Raw genomic sequence first — 20,064 nt, 5'->3', positions numbered from 1 at the left:
ATACTGTATGTATATAAAGCAACAATTCTATTAGCAGTATTCCTACAAAAAATGTTATTTGTCAAGATTATATATTAACCCTCACCAAGTGTGAATGTAAAGCAGTTTTTAAAATAAAATTCAATTCTAAAATAACACCTAAAACAGTTGTTTATTAGATATGCTGATAAATGATCATATTAAAAATATATTACATATAGTGAAAATATATTATGTTTTTATTATTGTGTTTGAATTACTTTCCGGATCAATATTACATTTACGTAAGTATTGTAGCGAACTTAAAGAGGCAGCCCTACAGGATGTTTGGCTGGAGCAGATGTTAAGTGTGTGGAGGGGGGGGGGGGGGGGACTGAAGGGGCAGGGCTCAGGTGCAGCCTGGCAGCTTGCTCCCATGTCGTGCAGCGAGAAGCGTGTGTGTCACATGGGACGAATAAATCCCCCAGCATTCATTGCTGCTCATCAAGGTTCCACCTCCCTGCCAGTGCACACCGTCGAAATGATTATTCCGCCTGGACTTGATGATGAGGACATTATCTTCGCATACACACACAAACAAACAGTTCTTCTAAGGCTCACTGGAGGCTGCACTGCTGTAGTTTTTCAGTTTTTACTGCAGAGTGTTTTCTCACTCGCAGACCTAAATGCGAGGCCTCTCAATCTCACTACCTTATTTCAGTGATCCACCATTTACTGAACACCACACAAAGGAATAAACCAGACAGAAAGCACAGAGACAAAGAAGTACTGACTTGTGACCAAGGTGCTTGAGGAAGTAGCCCAGGACTTTGAGGGCTTGGACTCGGATACTCTCGCTCTTAGAGGCCAGGAGCTTGCAGATTACCCTGTAACATGTCAAACACAAAGCCACTACATGTCAAAAAAGGGCTTATAATACTTAGATATAGTCTAAAAATAGAGTTCCTCAGTGGGAAGTAAACACTTGCTGCCTGCTACTCAGTAAACATCCTTAAAATTAACAACACGTGCGCTAACTGAAGCATTTTCTTTAAAGGAGTGAACTTACAGGACATAAAAAAAGCACAACAGTTTGCTGACTAGTTCTCCGGCAACAGAAGATTTACCATAGCAACCGGAGAAAAATCCACTTGTGCTTTTTGGGACTACGCAGCACAGTTGGAGTCCATCTTTAAGAATTCATGCTGCTTGGTTTAAGCTACCCTTTGTATATGTAACATCAGTATTATAACTGGACATACAAACAATGGCAGTAAAGCATTTATGTTGTTGTTGCTGCACATTCTGGAAGAAAACTTAAACAAATCATATAATAATTATAATTGCATTTGGTAAATATTCCATCCATTAGTCTAAATCTCTCCCTTATTTTACAATGTGTAAATTACTTTATTTCTCTAAACCATATTAAGAACAGGAAAATTGCATATATAATGCAACTGCTTTGTGAATTTATTCAAGAGATTTCAATTGTATAAGCTATGGCCTATAGCTCAACTTATTTTGGCTATTATGTTGTAATTAATACTGATATTGTTATATGTGTAGTTGTTATAAAACAACATAAACAGAAAAGGTCTGACCAAAGGTGTAAACAAAATGTGTTCAGATAGACAATGAATCATATAAAATAAAGAACGGTCTTTTTGGTGTCAGTAGGATTTAGTGTTGCATCAAATCTTTATATGCGTGTGTATGTGCAGGCTTCTTTCACCTTATTCCATTTCTCTGGTCAAATGCAGGGATCATGGACGCTGGGTGTTCAGACATAAGAGCTACCAGCAGCTGGAGCACATCATGGATATTCTCATCCTGCAGAGAAAAAAGAAAGCAAAGATGAACAGGTGAATAACAAAGGAAGGAGGAAGCCCGATGGGACAGAAGAATAGAGGGTTAAGAGGACAAAGAGAGAGTTGTAAGGGTGGACAAGGAGGGGTGGGGGATTGCGGAGGAGCAGGTGATATTTCAGAGCAAGAATAGATATAATTGTTACAGAAGAGTACATTCTGTTCAGTCCATTGTTGCGCCATTTTTCATGCTGTCACAGCGGTGAAGCTGACTCACACCCTCACTCGTTTAAGTGGACCATAACTCCAGCCCACAAATTATAATGCACATTTTGCCACCAGCTCCACTCAACCACTCTTACTGTCTCTTTTTGTGTTGCCCTCCCTTACAGTGTAAATTCTGACACAGAAGTTAGCGTTTACCTCATGCATGGTCAAAAGGTAGTTGAGAATGCTCTGTAGCTCATCCTCCTTCACGCCCCGGTCCTGTGAAAGAAACAGACATGGCATCAAAACACTCATGATCTTTGGTCGTTTTTACATCTGATTAACCTCAGATAACTTTATTAATTCTGTTCCTGGTTGATGGATTTTAACCATGAAGCAGCAACCACCTCTCTCTCTCTCTCTCACACACACACACACACACGTAAATGCAGGAAATCAATACAAGCACACACAAACAGATACAGTGCTTCGTTAAGGGCTGCTGATCTATAATGGGATTCTCCACACACATTTTAGATTAAGCCAGCAGTCCCCAGCAGGGAGAAAAACAGCTGAGGACATAATGGAAAAAAGCGATTTCTTGCAAGTTAAACTATGTGAAGGAGATAATGTTAATCCGTTCCTCTCGCTGTACCTTCAGTATGAGCTGTTTGAGGAAGAGAAGCATGAAGGCTCTGAGCGAGATGATCTCCTTTTGGGATGGCCGTGGTCCGTCTAAATGCACACAAACAAAAGAATAATTTCCTGTTAAAAAAACACTTTTATGCATGATAATGATCAGCTAAATAAGTCTGAAGCTCAGTATGAGTGAGCCCTACTGTTTACTGATATTAGGTTTTATTAGGTTTCCTGGAGAGCAGAGAAAAACATGTTAACACACACACACGGACACAGACACACACACACACACACACACACACACACAGACACTCTATGATAGAAACACAAACTGTAAATCACTGTCATTAACTCCAGAGGCAATTTGGCAATCTGGATATTTTATAGTTGTACTAATCTAACTGATTACAGCAAAGACATGGCAATTTACAAAAATGTGATTGATGGTCCAAATGATCCAAACCAAACAAGCACTGTAATCCACTGTATGTACTTTAAAGCTCTGGCACTCGGTCAGTTTGTTTGCTGTGCTGGGCTACAAAGAAATAATCAAGCTAAAAACACGAAAGCCTCTGACGCATAGCACAAGCAATTTCTCATGTGGGTACTGATGTCATTGCCTCTTTTTAAAAGGTGTGACGTCTTACGCTGGTCTTGAAACATTTAGCTTCATTTTGCCATAATCCATAACTGCCACAAACCTCCATTACCTCCATTAAGTGCGCCACAAAGAACCACCACGTTCATGAAATTTGGGGGTCTTAACTGTAACATTTGCTCATTCTGGCCTCAATTTAGCTTCAACAGACGCTTTAAAACTCTGACTCCTACATCTGAAACCCTGGCACAGCAGCACTTGTTTAAGAAGAAAAACCGACAACTCAGATGTTGACGTTGCATTTTCATTCTTGTAATTGTATTTTGTTCATTTTTAAGGTGTTTAATGTGTAAGCCAGATACAGTAGAAGCTTAGGGCTGTGATGAATCGGCTCAAAAGGGCTGCCAAATAACTGACTAATGGAATATGGTGCCAAATAGTATAAAAGATGAAAAGATACAGATCAAAGCGAGAAGGATATAAGACCCACCATTTAGAAACAAGGGCATTTTTCCTCCTAATGGTCCCAGTGGCCACTGCAGCGAGCTCAACTTCTCTCTTTACTGCTTTATTACTCATCTTTATCTTGTCATTAACACACAATAACTCTTACAAGCTACCTGTTTTCGTTCAATATTCCCAACAGAGGTTTGTTAATTATATACGGCAACAATAAACATTTATGATGTCCGGCTTGTGTTCACTTTGCTGCGTTGTAATGTTTGGAATCAGTGTTTTTTTTCAACGCGAGCTACAAAGGGAGAGAACTGCAACTGCAAACAGTATTTATTGTAAGCTCAATGAAATGCACCTCTCAGAATATTTAAACCGATATCTGACTCACAGCTGCTTAGCCAGCGGGAAGTAAGCTGGAGAGAAACATAAAAGACGGAGGGTGTGAAAGGAGGAAGATACGAGGCCTCTCCAGCTCTCTGTCATGCTCTGCTGGCCTTGAATCATATGAATGTGTAGGTTCACCTGCTCTTCACAAAGCCAAAACATGACACTGAAGCAATCCCTTGTGATCCATCATCCTTATACATCAAGCTGGTACATGCTGGCAGAGTGGTGACACTCACATCTATCATGGTTACGCAGCAGCTCTGTGTCAAGCGAGTGCACGGATGCACCATGTGCAACCTCTGTTTTAAAGGTCTTGGATTTTGAGGGATTTGAATGAAGCTTATATTCACGTGAACCGATTCTCGGGGGCAGCTTTAAATATTTTCTTTTACTTTTTAAAAAGGATTTTTTCTTCCTTCTGTGTGTCTTTTATCCTGATATGACGGTTTTATATAGTCATTGCGAAAAACTGTTTTGTTCTGCCAGATAATGACAATGCACGTTCTGTGTCTGTCTGTGACTTTGGGACTCTTGAAACAACTAAACACATGGGTTGATTTGATCTAAAAATATAGTGATTTTTATTGTTTGGTGAAGTCTTTTCCTTTGTTTGCTGCTCTACATTCAGTCTGTGTGTGAAAATGACTTATGCACATGTAAGATATTTACTATGAAATGAAACACCAGGCCAATCGCATTATGTTACATTACAGGGTATAACATAAAAAAACAAAATAGAGAACAAAATAAATACAAAAAATAATGATAGCACTGAGGTACGCACAATATTCTTTCTTTTTTTTTTTAGAAAAATCTAAAAATAAAATAACTTTTATGACATTCATTTGTTTCAGTTGTATTTTTGTTTCACCCAAAAGAAGCATTTATTCACTGTTTCCACTGTATTACAATTTAGCTGCAGAGTTCAAAAGCAATTTACCTGACTGGTACAAAAGGCCTGAGGTGTTTTGTATTAGGTACAGTACACGCTCTCCCTTTTTGTGGTCATGAAAGCAATTTTTAACCTACATCAAGTGGAGTTATTTGTAAAATATGAGAAAAACTTGGAAAGGGACTGACTGTGTAGTTCTAACGAGATTCAAAGCAGGTGCAGGGTAAAAATACACCAATATAAAATCCAGCTTGGATTCAACCTTATTATTTCAGTCTGAGGCAAAGTTAAAAACATCTCAGTCCACAAAGCCCATTGTATGTTCAAAATATCTGCCAATTAATATGCAAATTAATTCGATAAATGCATATCACACTCTTACAGTAGCAAGTACACACACGTGCAGACTTCCACACCACAATTAGCACATCCTTTAGCTTTGAACAGCCATTAGTATGTGTCTGAGCCTAATTGCTACAGTTATCAGTGCTTCTTCATGGGGCTAAATCCCAGCAGTCAAACAGCAATATTGCCAAACAGAAAGGAAGCCAGACAGCCACTTGATTAGAAATTCCAAAAGCTCCCTTGGATCTGCCAATCAAATCTGTCTGTTGCCATGGCGACGTGGGATGCATACTCATTGCCAGTGGAGGGTCCCGGGCAAAAGAAGAGGTTTATTAAAGCAAAAGGCCTGATCCGACCTTTCTGAGGCTCTGGTTTGAGGCAACAGTAGCTGTGTTAACACTGTTCTCTGCAGAAATACAAAGGGCAGTGAAAATATAAAAGCTGTGTTTGGAATATGATGTGTTTTATAATTGCAATTCCTTTTCTTTTTCTTTTTCTTTCTTTCATAGTTTTGTTTCCAAATACACTGCATTCACTGGAAGCACAAAAAGACGTGCAAGCATTTCAATTCAAAATAAAAAATAATTGATTTCTGTTAGGTGATCTTTACAAAAAAAACAGTTATTTTTTTTTTTTTTTACAGGAAAAAAGAATATACATTCTCTTTTTCTGCCTTATTCAATCTCAAATACTCAGAAACATTTGCACCTCAGAGCTGGGAAGGGAGGGTTACCCAATGATTATGTATGTGCCTGTGTGTAGCTAAATGACCACTTTACTCAGTTTAACAAAGCTGTAATTATTTGACCTGACATTACATTAGGCGTTTCTGACAATTTGCATAACCATTTAAATCCATTAGACTTTCAGTTAGCTATTCGAGACTCATTGATTATTGACTCCGGGCATTCATGGGGTTGTTTTCAGTCGTAAGATAAAACTGATCTGACAATTTCAAAGCCTCTTTAGTAGCTCATTTTAAAAAGCTCTTTTCACAAAATACTCACTCTCATAAGGTAACTCCATATAATTAAACGTGATTCTCTTTTGCTGCGTACATTTTTTTAATATAAAGTGTTGAAGTTCCTCAAAACTGAGAATTCTCATGGCTGTGAAACTAATGATTGTAGAAACACATTCATGAAATACAAAATGATCTTCTCGGTTATGACTTATATTCCTACATCTCTGGAAATTATAACTCATGTTTTCCTGCTTTACTGTGTAATAGTAACTGTCTCAGATTTTGAGGAATGGATACGTTGTATTATAGCAAAACTCTTCTGGAGTGTGGGTAGCTATAAACCACCTACTCTAGATTTTTATGGCAAGCGTGAAACGTACTTGTTAGCTGACACAGCTCCACAGGAGACAGACTGTTTTAACAGGAATCAAGGAAAGAAAGAAATCTTTAACAAGTGTGTAGAGGTGATGATTATAGTGTAGATTCAGAAATAATGTAGATTTAGTAGAAATATATCACTGGTATTTGGCTTGTGTGGTGTTAAGGTCCTCTTGTGTTTGACCTCTTTAATACTATGGCATAGTGTGACTGTGGCCAAGAAAAATCCATTTTTTAAAATGCACAACTCTCCCACTCTATGTATTAATCAATGGAAGCCTTTATCCACTGACGTCAAGGTCAGTTGCATTTGTAAACCCTAATGGGAAGACAACAGCTAGCTGATTTATTGAAATTCTATATCAAGTTGAGTCAGCTCAAGTTTCTTGTATGTCTGACATCACACACAATGTCTCAATAAATCTTTAAGGCTCATGTCAGCAGCAGTTTGCATCAAAGAAGACAAGGAAAGGAACTCTAGACAGAACATAACTGCAACATTTGCCATTAATAGATAATTAATAAACAGGCCAACATCATAACAAGAAGGGTTGTAAGTCCAACATTATTACAAACACAGAGATAAAAACCTACTGGATATTTAATGTATATATGATGATTATTATGAATGTCCACACATTACAGAATGGTTTTTGTTTAGGGTTTGTATGTTTTAACGTTTGTTTGTGTGTTTCATCCCACCGTCCAAAAACATGCAAGAAAGGCGAGTTAGAAACATAAAGAAGGGTAGTTTGCAAAGACGTTGTCCAACCACGTGGGAAGGTAAAATAACTTATACTTGTTTCCAACAGCCACACTGGGAATAATTGTACGTACTTCCTTGGAAGACATTTATTTCGCACTCAGTTGTACACATAAACAGTGGCAGAAATACTTCAAATCCTGCTTCCTGTCTCACCAATCGATGCGTACCTGTCAGATTGTCGGTTTAGGAAATTTACAGCAATGGTTGGACACAGCTCCCTCAATTCTGAGAACGGTGTGTGTGTGTGTTGTGTGTGTGTTGTGTTGTGTTTGGGGTGGGGTGGGATGGGTTGTGCACAGCCAGCACTTCGGTCAGACACCTTAAATTGCAAATAGGTGTGAATGTGACACAGAATGTGTCTTTGTGTGGAAGCCCTGTAATGAGATTCCAGCCTACTGTGACTTTATACAGTCAAATAAGATGGATGGATGGATGGATGGAAACGATTGATTGCTGTTTCTTATCTTTTTTCTTTCTTTTTACAGTGAAAACACTTTTGTGTGCAAATTGCGTGAATGTGTGAACTTACCAAGACCTTTGGGGGTGATTCCACTGCACTCCAGCGGGTTGATGGCCCAGTAGTAGTACTTAAGAGTGTGCATCAGCTGCAGGACGGTGCCGACACGGCGGATGGTGGTGTAGATGGTGGCGGTGCCAATGAACTCCGATGACAAGTATGTGTAGAGGGATAGTTGGACCTTTATAAACACACACACACAACGATTTATACTGTAGATAGAGCTACATACACACACATACATATGCACAAAGGTCGATGGACAAATACGAACTGTCAGACCCCTTCTGGGGAGAAACAAATCATCTGTGTGTGTTTCTGGTGTTCAAACAAAAGGCAGTTTTATTTTGGAAAGATAGCCACAGGGGAATGAGAGGAAACTTCCCTCTAGCAAAAGCAACAATGTTTTCTGCTTTGTGTTATTTTTGATGTTTCTGTGACTGAAGCCGCCAAGCATCTGAGGAGCTCCTTACGCAGCGCTGACATTTAAGGAGGGCGCTCACCAATTGCTCATTTCTGTCTTCCCTCCCTTCCTGCCTCCTGCTGTTCCCCCATTTCCCTTTCTTAATATCACTCTAACCTATCCTCTCCACAGCCCGTACACAGATTCGAGTCTGCTCAAGCTCACAAATCTCTGAGCTCATTACAGTGACCACGACGCGAAGGACCAGCCTTAACGAGGTAGCTCTGTTTAAGAGGATGAAATTAGCGGAGTGCCGTGGCCTGACCATACCGCATCGCAGCTCATCTAGAATGGAGAGGGCACTCAGCTGACTTAAACGGCCTTCATTACATTACATTTCACACATTGAGCTGATGTTTATCTGGTGTGCTTTACAACAAGTTCAGCTGCAGACAGTCCTGGCATTCCTTGATCATAACACTATAGTTTGGGCTGCATTGCTGCAACAACAGCTTCGAGCCTCTGAAAGGATTATGTTTTGCCAGAGGTGCCCGGTAAGAGAAAACATTGCGAGCGAGAAAGACGTTACTGTACTGAGATTCACATGCAATTTATTCAAGTGTTTCATTAAGTCCTGAGTATGACCAAGGCTATTCCTGCCAATGATGGAGGGGATAATAATACACTGAGAAGTGGAAAGTAATAAAGCTCAGTAGGAGACAGAATGGTACAGTGGAAGTAAGATTAAAGGATTAACTAATTTTTTGTGTTTTGCTGCTGAGTACATAAATTATGCTTGTCTTGTTTTCATTATGGCCATGCTGAATGTTTACAGGCAATTCATTGTAATTTTCTGTATCAAATCAAATGGGCAATCACTTCTAGCCTAGCCACTTTGAATTGTTTTATGGTGACGTGTCAACTAATGTTGATATGTTTATGCTGTGTTAGATTCTGACTTTCACACCCTCCTCATTCGCCTAAGCAGCAGCTGCTGCTCAGTCACATTTCTTCTGTCTTAACTCCAGCATGCCCCGGATAACGGCACCGCTATACCCAGGAGCCAATCACTTCTCAGGGTCAGAGGGAAGAAGACAGGGAGTCAGGAAGTTCTGAAAATAATGGAGGCAAAAGCTGACTGGCCCCACGGGTACGCCAAGAACACTCACATTTAGTTCAGAGTGAGAGGGAAAAAAGAGGAACTACACATCTCTCTCCTGTCCTGCGGTCTCTTCAAATGTCACTTTTTCTCTTTGTTTCCTTCACTTGTTGTGTTCTGTCCTTTCCCTGCGTGATGCGCCAGTTCCTCCCTCCGTGTCCTGCAACCTCCTTTGTTATATTATTGTAAAGGGCAACGGCCACTAAGATGTCACTCTCAACTTCCTGCCTGAATTTTCCTTGCATTTAGAGAAACCCCCCCCGCCCTGGACATGATAAGCATAGAAAACATTATCTTGCTTTATTTTTCTATTTTCTCTGGCTGTCATGCCTGTTTGAGCCTGTCACCCCCATTAATTCTCTTATTCAGACCATCATCATCTGTTTTTTTTGCAGCAAGTTCATAGAAACACACACACACACAAACACATATTCAGTAGATACACACAAATAAACAGACCTTGGCAGGGGTGTGTATCCAGATGGCAGCATTGAAGAGGACATGGTCACAGAGCTGTTTGAGGAGAGGCGCTCCGTGAGGTAAACCATCCAGATACTTGGCAAAAGACAGGAACTGTTCAAGTACCGCCCTGGTAATGTGGACTCGTGACGACTGGACAAAAGACAGGAAATAGAGGCTGTAAGTTAACCAGACTGAATGGTCATGTAAACCCCTGTTTTGCCTTTTAACTAAAACAGTGTCTTTATACAGCACTGTATATCTTTAGTCTTCCTCAAAGTGGCTAAGATCTCACCAACAACAGCTCCTTTAAACTGTTACAAAAGATAACTGCATCCTTACGGTACAGTAGATGCATAGTTGCCATGGTTACTGTTTGACATTTTAGTGACACAGAGGACAAAACAAGCAGAAGAGTTCAGTGTAGTAAAGGTCTACAAATAATTTAATTTCAATGACATCGGTTTTATTTAAGTTACTGTGTCAGGAGATGCTTTATTATGGTTACATTTAATCATCTGCTGCATTATGCTTTGCATTGCATAATCTTAGATGCCTACAGTTGCCAAAGGTGTCAAGTCATTCATTTACACTAGCAACCAAGTCTGTAATTAATGAGGACACTTTCTTCCTCTTCCTCTCACATTGTCTTTTTGCACATTTGTGGCATACTGTTGAGAAGAAATAAAATTAAACTAATAAACATTTCCTCAGAGAGGTGTTGATTCAGCAGTATGATAGTTTAGAAGGCTACAGTTTTTGGTACTGTTGTAATGTATTGTGTTATAAAGAGTTGTGTTTCTATTATTCTGCGTACCCTCATAAAAATGGGGTGAACAAAATAATAAAAACACCTGCCACTATAACGCAATGCAATTCAACAGCACTGCAAACTGCTGCCTCCAAAAAGAACATTAAGTTAAATCAACAACACTTTCAACCAAAACTGAACATTATAAACATCATGAAGGTAGAATTTATTGCACTATTGAATGTCGTTTTACTGATATGTACTTAACTTAGGCAATTGAATGTACAGCAGACAGGTATAAGTATCAAGGCAATTAAAACATAATGCAAAAAAAAAAAAAAAAAGGTACGTAGTTACGTAAGCATTATAAAACCAAAGACCTTACAAGCATAGAAAACTTAATGTAAGTAATGGCACAAGGCTACTCTCTTCATTTACTCAACAACAACACAAACTCTTCATGGTGCAGGACTTTCACTGACCTTCTCAAGCAGGTATCCAATCACCAGGAAGCCCTTCCCTCCCAGCATTTGCTCCTGCATGGCCACTGAGCTCTTCAACAGCTCCACCAGGAACGCCAGCAGAGTGGCACTACAACATACAAATTGTGCACACATGTTTCCGTAAAGCTGCTTGGAAATATTTGATGGCTTTCAAAATGTTCTCTATTGGAGTGTGTGAGTAAAGAGGCAAGAAAACCTGCTCCATGTTTGCTTCACCTCTCCCAATACCCACATTCACCCTGTGTTATCATTGTATTCCGGATTATATTTGACGAATAGTCTGACTGGAGCTAACATGATGTGGAGATGCCGCCTGATATGTAACGTCATTAAGGCTCATGTGATGGAGGCAGTATCAAGACAATCTTGGAGCAAGAAGAACGCAGATACTCCAACTTTATAAAAGCTGCTCGTCGCTCCGGAGAAAACCACATAACTCTTCTTCCTTTCACACTTACTTACTATGTCCTGCTCTTTATAATCAGTTATTTCTAGCCTGCAGCATAATTGTCTAAGGTTGGTCTTTCAGATGGAAGATAATTCTCACACATATAGGATTCATCTTTCTCTAATGTCGCTTATAGCCTCTTCTTTTCCATTTCCCCCATTTGTTTCTGAATCCATTGCAGGATCAGCTGCAGTACACGTTGCACTTGAAACAACAAAACGTGCATTTTTGGATGTTGTTGCCCATTTAATGTACTAGAAATCATTTATATTGTTTATATTACACACAGTCACTGGGTTCCATTTATGTTTATAGACAACTCACCAGACTGTGGTGTCCACGCTGCTGTCATTGAGCTGTTTGTAGTCCAGCTGAGCAAAGAGAGGGAAAAGGACCTGGATGCCTCCTATAGAGTGGATGGCACTGTGGATGGAGTGAGTAACGATGGCCTTCACATCCTGTGGGACGGAAATGGACTGTTAGTGCTGACAGAGACACGTACGTACACGGAGACGCACAGATAAAAATCACACACTCACTCAGTGTCATTAGAAATGAAACTGCTCTCATATACAGACATACACCAGAAGATCTACTGTTTGTCTTAAATACAGCATTACTACAAGTTTGAATAGAAATTAAAGCTCAGAAATTAACATTGGTCAGAAATACAACTAAGTTGTTATTTCACAATGAATTTACATATTGTCCTTTGATGTTTAATGTCTATTGATCATTAGCTTCCAGATTTTCATCAATTTAAAGTTAGAAGATGTAATACATTTTCTTAATCCTGCATTGCAATAAAGATCTTTTTTGTTTCAGCGAGGAAAAAATACAAAAATAATTTTAACAGAGACATATTTTGAGATACAAAGAAGACTCAATATTAACAAAGCAGAGCCTCACCAACCTTGAACAAGAGCAAGGACACTTGGAAAGATATTTGCTCAAATACATCTACCATGCAAACAATATCCCCAACAAGGAGAGTTCAATTATCAGCTGAGAGTCTCACCAAAAAAATGACATATTGGTATTTATTGCAGGGCGTGGGGTCTTTCACAAGGTGCATTTTGTATTTTCTTTCTTTTTTCACTTGTCTTTCTATGGTAAACCCCACATCCACAGTACTCCAAGCAGGGTAAATACTACAGATTTTCACAACTGCAGCTGAGGCAGGTGTGAGTCACCTAGTGACAAATTAGCCTCATAATCAAACTGAACTTCCATTTCATTTCGTTTCACTTCATTCATTCAATAATGAGTTGCTGAACAAATCAAGAGATGTGGCAGTGATTCAGAGATCTGAAACCAGGAGTGTGATGAACAGCCATTTAGAAGAATACAACCGGACTGACCTGTAGCATGAGTGCGTGTGGTGAGTGGACGAAGATGGAGGCGTTTTCCCTGGGTGATGACTCCAGGCAGAGTTGAGCATCCGTCGCCTTGGCGTTGTAGGTGAAGGAGATGGAGCTGGCCAGCTTGCCATCATACAACACCTGCTTGTGGTGCTCAGCCAGGTGGATGTCACTCTCCGACTTGAACTTAAAAGTGCTCTGCAGTGGTGGGGAGAGAAGAAGATGTCAAAGGTCGTGTGAGAAAAACTGACACGACAAATGACACGGCCAGAGACAAGAGAATTGCGAGTGCGTGTGTCTGTGTGTACACATTCAACACCCAAAATGGAGTCTGCTTAATTGCAGCATGAGCCGTGTGTAAACAACACAGCATTAGCTTAATGAACACAGCGCTAACCCGGGCACTAATTCAATTAGCCCAGAATAAGAGATGGAGAGGGGGAGCGGATGTGTGGGAGAGAGGCGCTCAGGGCTCGAAATTTATCTTCTCTCTTTGTAGTGCACCAACAAAAAACACACAAAAGTTTACGGACACAAATAGACAAATTTGTGTTATTCAATTTCTGAATATTACATTCCCTTTTGCACACCAACTTTGACCTTTACCACAAGCTGCTAAGCATTTATCTTTCGGAAATCTAAAGTTTCTTTATCGTGGACTTTTTGCCTCGTAATATTTATCGGATATTAGTTGCTCATACCAAGATTACAAAAAACTTGTAAAGAATTATAAGGCATGCCTAAACAGACACAGACCTTGTATCATTGGCTACCTTAAAGAAAAATGCTGAAAAAAATGATATTGTAGGAGGTGTAGGTTGCACTTTGTGTGTGTGTGTGTCTTCTTCTGTGTCTATATCTGTCTGTCTGCAAAGGTCTATGGGTCCATGTATCCCGCAGTGGTGATGATACACACATGAAGCCCTGCAGACGAAAGGCCAGCGAGTTGCTCTGCCACCCTTTGCAGCAGCTCCAGGCGAGGGGCGCTCTCCCCTTCGAGCGGCTGGGTCCCCAGGTGCCTTGATCAGCCTGGCTGCACAGGAAACCCCCAGGCTGCTCACAGACCTGCAGGCCCGTCTTGTTCTGAACCTTTCATCTAATGTCTGGTGTAGAAAAAATGCCCTGAGCAGTTTCAACCATGCAGCACTAAATTTCACACTGAAGTTAAGAGCGCCTTGCAAAATGGAGACCTCTGAAGAAAACGGCCCCTCTACTGTGTAACATCCTTTTCTCCATCCAGGGGCTGAATACAAGTCATTGGTTTTCAAGCATTGTCTTAGTTTTAATTTTCTCTTTCCCTCCAATTATCAGACTCACTTGTGACACAAAAAGCTTGCTTGGATAATGAATTATTACTTTGGTGAAATACAAGAGCTGATGACCCACTGTTAAAAATCTATTAAACAGCTATGTTAAAAACCTTATCCTTCAAAAGTAACCCAGAATACTGCAGCCATGTGCAAGGATAATCAATCACAAACACAAATAAATTGCTCTTCGGTTTATTTTGAAGGTTAGTGGGCCCTCGGCACAAAAAAATACTGAATAGCCTGAATGTGAAATTAATACGCTTATTAAGATGCACATTTTTTGCAGTGTAAGCCCTTTTATTGTGGAGTGTACTTGTGCATATGTATAGACGTTGCTGGGTGAATGTGAGCTTGTGTTTATGTTGCCATGCTGAATGATGGAGGCAGGTAGCTGAAAGTATACAATAGCTTTGCTGACTCTTTAAAGTGTTGAGGGAAGCACGCAGGCATTCGACAGGCAGCAGGAGAAACATGCAAGAGAGTGCAAACATGAGAGATGTTAAGTATTTTACAGCTGTGATTTAACACACGTGTGTCCCTCACCTGGTTACACTAACACACACAGAGGAATGAAAGTGACAACTCAGCAAAGAGTTGAAGCTGACAGCTACAGATACGAGACTGGCTTGCAGTGATAACAGCAAACGCACACACACAAACACAAACACACACACACACACACACACACCTACGCAAATCCATTCAGCTCAAACTGGGCCTCTTTAGTTTAATTATTCAATATTTCAATACTAAATACAATAGTGATTTGAAACTTAAATTTCAGTACTGATACCTTGCCAGCTGTGCAATAAAGCTGAATAAATAAAATCTGATTCATATTCAAAATATTCAGCTTTTAGGACAGTTCAATCAATCAATATTCTGTGTTAAGCACATGTCATTCTAAGTCTTATACAGATCTGTTTTTAGGGAATATAATACTAAAATATTAAAATGCACAAAACAAAAAAACTTTCAATAAAACCATTATGGAACCTGACAAATACACACAAGTCACGTGGTGACAGGTGTCCAGATAGACTCCCACGGTCCATTAATAATGCTGTGGCCAGACTGCTGGCAGTGCTCTGCAATGAGGACATCTGGACTCCTGATGAACAGTGCAACCAGCGACACACATTCAACAACATGTGAGTGACAGGACATACACAGAACAAACACATACATTTTCTTTCAACCATAAACCCCACAGAAAAACAAAATGTTATGTTCCATCCTCTTCTGTCACTAGGAGGACATGAAAGTGTTGAACTACACACACATACAGACATTCAGTACACACAGCGTGACGGCCATCATGAGGCGCGTCGAGCAAGAAGACCTTGAACACCCTCACTGTGCTGAAGGCTTGTTTAGCAGAGCGAGCAGAGTGTCTGTCTGCTTTGTGCTCCTCATTACTGAACAGTAACACTGACAGTGACTGAGACCAAGAGGCTACATGGAGCTACGCGCACACACATACACATGTGCGCTGTAAGGTATGCATACATGCAGTTTTCTTCAACACGATTAGGCAATACCTCAGGAGCAGCTTGTCACATATACACATCAGCATCTGTGTGAAGTCAGGAGAACAAGGACCGGCCTATATTCACATTAAGACAGAAAGCTGTGTGACACAAGCTGAGTCCCACTGGCGTTCTCCTTTAGCTGACTGAAAAACGTGCACACTCATCATTACAATACTAGCACCAGGCCTGCAGCTTTGAAACAACTGAGCCATTTAATGGTCTCTTCTGGGCATCTGAGTTGCCCATTCTGCGCCATGCAGAGAGGCAATCATCTGACTGATCAGCCCCAGGAAACTGTGGGCTGTGACAGAAAGACGAATCAGTATTCATGGCTGAGACACAGCAAACTCCAAGCATGTGATGATTAGGAGTGGGTATATAAAGTGGGCATAAAACTTGCCTTATGTTATATGAAGTGAGAAGGAGCATGAAGTGAAACTCACATGTATGATTCAGTGCTCCTATGTGAACTTATGCAGTCTGTGTGTGCTCCACATGTTGTCAATATGTTTCTCCACCAGTGTCACCTTATCAAGTCTTGGTAACAAAAACAAATTTCTGATTCAGTATGTACCCTTTCTACGGAGCTGTTGAAATACCAGCAGCTGTTTGCACACATCAGCAGCCTCAGATATCCGTGCAGCCTCACAGTGCGGAAATCTTGACAGCTTTGGACACCTTCATAAACAAGCTGTAAGTGGCCTGAGGCGTGCAAGTCTGCCAAAACAAGAAGCAGACAGCTGGCAAGGTGTTGTGACATCTCAGCTGTCACCGATAGCCAGGCCAAAAGGCAGAGAAGATGATTTCTAAAGCTATCAGTGTTCAACACCCAATATTGTGATGCCTCATTTGAATAATTTTTATTACCACAGGAATGTAAAGTTCTGTGTCTAGACTCTGGAGTTTAAGGCAAAATCCTCATATATTTCCAACCTGCAAATTCCAAACATCAATTTGTGATTTCCCAGAAGGTATTTAGCGATAGTGTTGTCATTTACTTTTTTGTTGTGCCCCTTTAATCTCAATCTGCTTCATCTGTTTTAACTTAACATATACACTGATTTTGTTCATCTACAGGGATGCATATCTGTAACCCCCAGAGAATGTGTGTGTGAAAAGTGTGTGAATTTAAATCTAGGTAGGCAGTAAGTTCTCAGAGGATGTGGTTGTAACTGCAGCCATGCCCCTCGCTCAAATCACAAGATGTCTTCAGCTGCACGACATCATGATGTATTGCTGAGAATTTGGAATTTTCTGGCTCTTCTGAAACAGCAGTATACATGTACACTGATATCGGTGACTTTCTGGCTGACATTAGCAGAATTAATCAAAATAAAAAATGCTCTTGATTAGATTAGCTTGTTGAAGACAGCTGCCCTGTCAAAAGCTTGGTTTTGGACAATACAATTAGTTGCATCAAGGTTATAAGTGTTACCAGTTACCTCTGCCTCCTTTAATGTAAACTGGATCTCTGTATTCTTGTTGAAAAAAGGGGTACATACATTTACAGTACATACATACATTGCTTTTTAGCTACTTTAGTGCTGCACTTTAGATTTTTTCTTCATACATCCTAATAATCCTAAAAAGAAAAGGAAGTATCTAGTAATGTACTCTGATTATCAGTACTCTAAATGGATGAAATAGTTAGATGAAATAAATAGATAAACAAATAGTAATAGTTAAAAGTAAAGGTTAAATGGTTGAAGTAGTGAGCTAACAGTGGATACAAAGTTGAATTAAAAATTGGTTAAATGGTGAATAACTAAAAGTAACATATACACTTGAAACAGACAGCTAAATATAATGAATAAACGATTAAAATAGATAGCTAAATTAAACAGTTTAAACAGTTATCTAAGGAATGGATAACCAGCAACGCCCGTGAGGTAGTCCTAAATGCTCATGTCACTACATCTCTGTGTAAACTAATAGCTATCTTAATGGTAAGAAAACCGCACTGAAAATGTCTTTCTTAAAATGTATTAAAAACTGCAAAAGTATTAGGGTTATGGTTATGTTGTGTTTAGGGTTAGGGTTGTGCTGAATTAGGGTACTGGACGCTTTTTTTCGGTCCAATTCAGGCTCTGACTATAAGAGAGGATTCACAAAATGCAAAATCTTCTGTACAGGCCATACATTGACAACTGACAACAAAAACCTCAACCTTCCAACCACAAGGGCACCCTGGCACCAATGTACAGGCTATATTTGCTATTGACAGTCCAAGAATGATTGATTGCCTCGACTACTTCTAGCTGACAATGTGAACGGGCAAAGACAGCATTAAGTAACATTGTAGACGCTTAGGTTGCCAGGATATTCTGCCTGCCAAACAGTGCATGACATTGATGCGCTGTAAAGGGGACACATAATATACAGTACAGTGGGTGATAAAGTAGTATGTGGGAGCTGTCTCACCTTGTATCCTGGGCCAAGTTGGTGAATGGCAAAGATTTGAGCTGGGTTGAGAGCTTCACTGAATACATAAATGGCTCCAAGCTGACCACAAAACACCCTGTTAGCATCCGCTGTCTCTGATGAACCCAGGAAACACTTGTCATAGCTCTGAAAAGAAGGTAGAACACAAGAAACATTTAGCTATCATAAGGACACATAAGTTCATGTCATTCTGTGGTGATGAACATGGTGGGATGTTGAAAAACAGATTCACTTTTGATAGCTGCCCGTTTCTAATCACTCTGTTACAACTTTGCCATCACCTGCTATTACATTCTTTCTGTCCGTTCGCCTTTCATCTACTCCATGCCTGTGATAGCCTTATTCACAATGAGATCTTTACTCTTCTGCTTCTTCAAAGTGATGAAATAAGTTTTATTTTCAGCCTTCGGGACAAAACAAACTCTGATAGCATCAACAGATTTTGAGACCTGTTTTTTCACTATTTTACCGTAGTTCCTTCTCTTACGAGTCTTTCGGTGTGCCGCGTGAACATTTTACCCCAAGGTCGAGGAATTTCTTACAGAGAATAACACCAGCCCTCTGTAATTGCAGCAATGTCAAGAGCCAACCAGAGAGGAAGTGTAATGAAGGCTCTGCTGCCAGTGAGAGGTCAGGCTACTTGTCCCCTGCTAAACAGCAAAGTTTGAAGCTGGAGTTTGGGTGAGCTGTGCTGGATCGAGGCCCAAGGGCAACTCTGGCCCAGCTGACAACTGCAGAGGGCAAACCTCGAATGTTTGCCAATATCACAATAGGAGGGAAGTGTAAGTGGAGCCAAACCAATACTGGATTTCTGAGGCTGGGAGCAAAACTTTTCTGAACCAGACGCTGTAGAATAATAACTTCAATATCCATAACTGACTCTGCAACACCGTCTCTAATCTCTCTATGACAGTTTCTTAATGACCCCAAATGTGGTTTTCTAAAATATTCGATGTAATTGTTCTTAATAAAGACCAGTGCATATAAGAACACAATGCTTCTGTCCCTCTATTGGTGTCCTTACATCATTGGTGTTGACGTGCCAGGCCATATCACCGTAGGAGACGAGTTGACCGTTGACATAGCAACGGATCTCGGAGTTCCTCCAGCGATTGTAGATGTGGACGATGCTGATCATGTACCACTGAAAAATACAAAAAACACATTCAGAAAGAGACAAGACAATAAATAAAAAAATAACAATAAAGAAATATGTTGTTTTTCCTCAGGCTAACACTACAAGTGGCAGTTTCTCTTCCGAACTGTTATGTTTTCTGTTGATTGGGCCATTTCTGGTGTTTGTTTGTTCTTTACGCAAACAGTCCTGTATCTTAATTATTTTTAATTTCCCTTATGACTGTGAATTTCTTCACCTATTGTGAAGCACTCTGAATTGCCTCTTCTTTGAAAGGTGTTGCTTGTCTTACCGTATCTATACTATTGATGATGTTTTTGTATATTATTTTTTACCGTACACTGCTGGTGGCTGAACTCATTATATTGACTAGACCCCCATAAGGAAGATCTGCTGAAGCAACACAATGTTTTGGAGATTATTGATACAAACCTCCTGCTGTGCAGTGATTCATTTTAGAAGTTTTTAGTCAACCACTGTTTGTATCAAGATGTTTTTGTCCAAATTCAAGTCTTTGCAATACTAACAGCAGTAGCTCTCTATGAGAGGGTTAGCTAACGTGGAAGATTAAAACATGCTAACCTCATTCATTCACCAGAACTGTCTTCCAAAGCTATTAATATTGTGCATGTGTGTATGTGTGTGT

The 20,064-nt window shown here is 40.0% G+C and overlaps 1 protein-coding gene across 1 annotated transcript in view; it reads right to left on the bottom strand.

Moving 5' to 3' along the window:
• The window catches only part of nbeaa (neurobeachin a), an 86,504-nt gene that overhangs the window by 31,016 nt on the left and 35,424 nt on the right, over positions 1-20,064 (bottom strand). Inside the window, exons 7-17 of the mRNA XM_035667180.1 lie at positions 19,308-19,427; positions 18,263-18,409; positions 13,000-13,197; positions 11,963-12,096; positions 11,170-11,278; positions 9,937-10,089; positions 7,928-8,096; positions 2,629-2,708; positions 2,190-2,252; positions 1,694-1,791; positions 753-845 (exon numbers count right to left, since the gene is read on the bottom strand). Coding sequence (XP_035523073.1) covers positions 753-845; positions 1,694-1,791; positions 2,190-2,252; positions 2,629-2,708; positions 7,928-8,096; positions 9,937-10,089; positions 11,170-11,278; positions 11,963-12,096; positions 13,000-13,197; positions 18,263-18,409; positions 19,308-19,427 — 1,364 coding nt within the window. The remainder of the gene's footprint in view (positions 1-752; positions 846-1,693; positions 1,792-2,189; positions 2,253-2,628; positions 2,709-7,927; positions 8,097-9,936; positions 10,090-11,169; positions 11,279-11,962; positions 12,097-12,999; positions 13,198-18,262; positions 18,410-19,307; positions 19,428-20,064) is intronic.

Source organism: Morone saxatilis, unplaced genomic scaffold, assembly GCF_004916995.1.
Source record: "Morone saxatilis isolate NCDOM2014 unplaced genomic scaffold, NCSU_SB_2.0 Contig20, whole genome shotgun sequence".
Classification (NCBI taxonomy): Eukaryota; Metazoa; Chordata; class Actinopteri; family Moronidae; genus Morone; species Morone saxatilis.
This window is presented reverse-complemented; position numbering and strand designations above follow the sequence as displayed.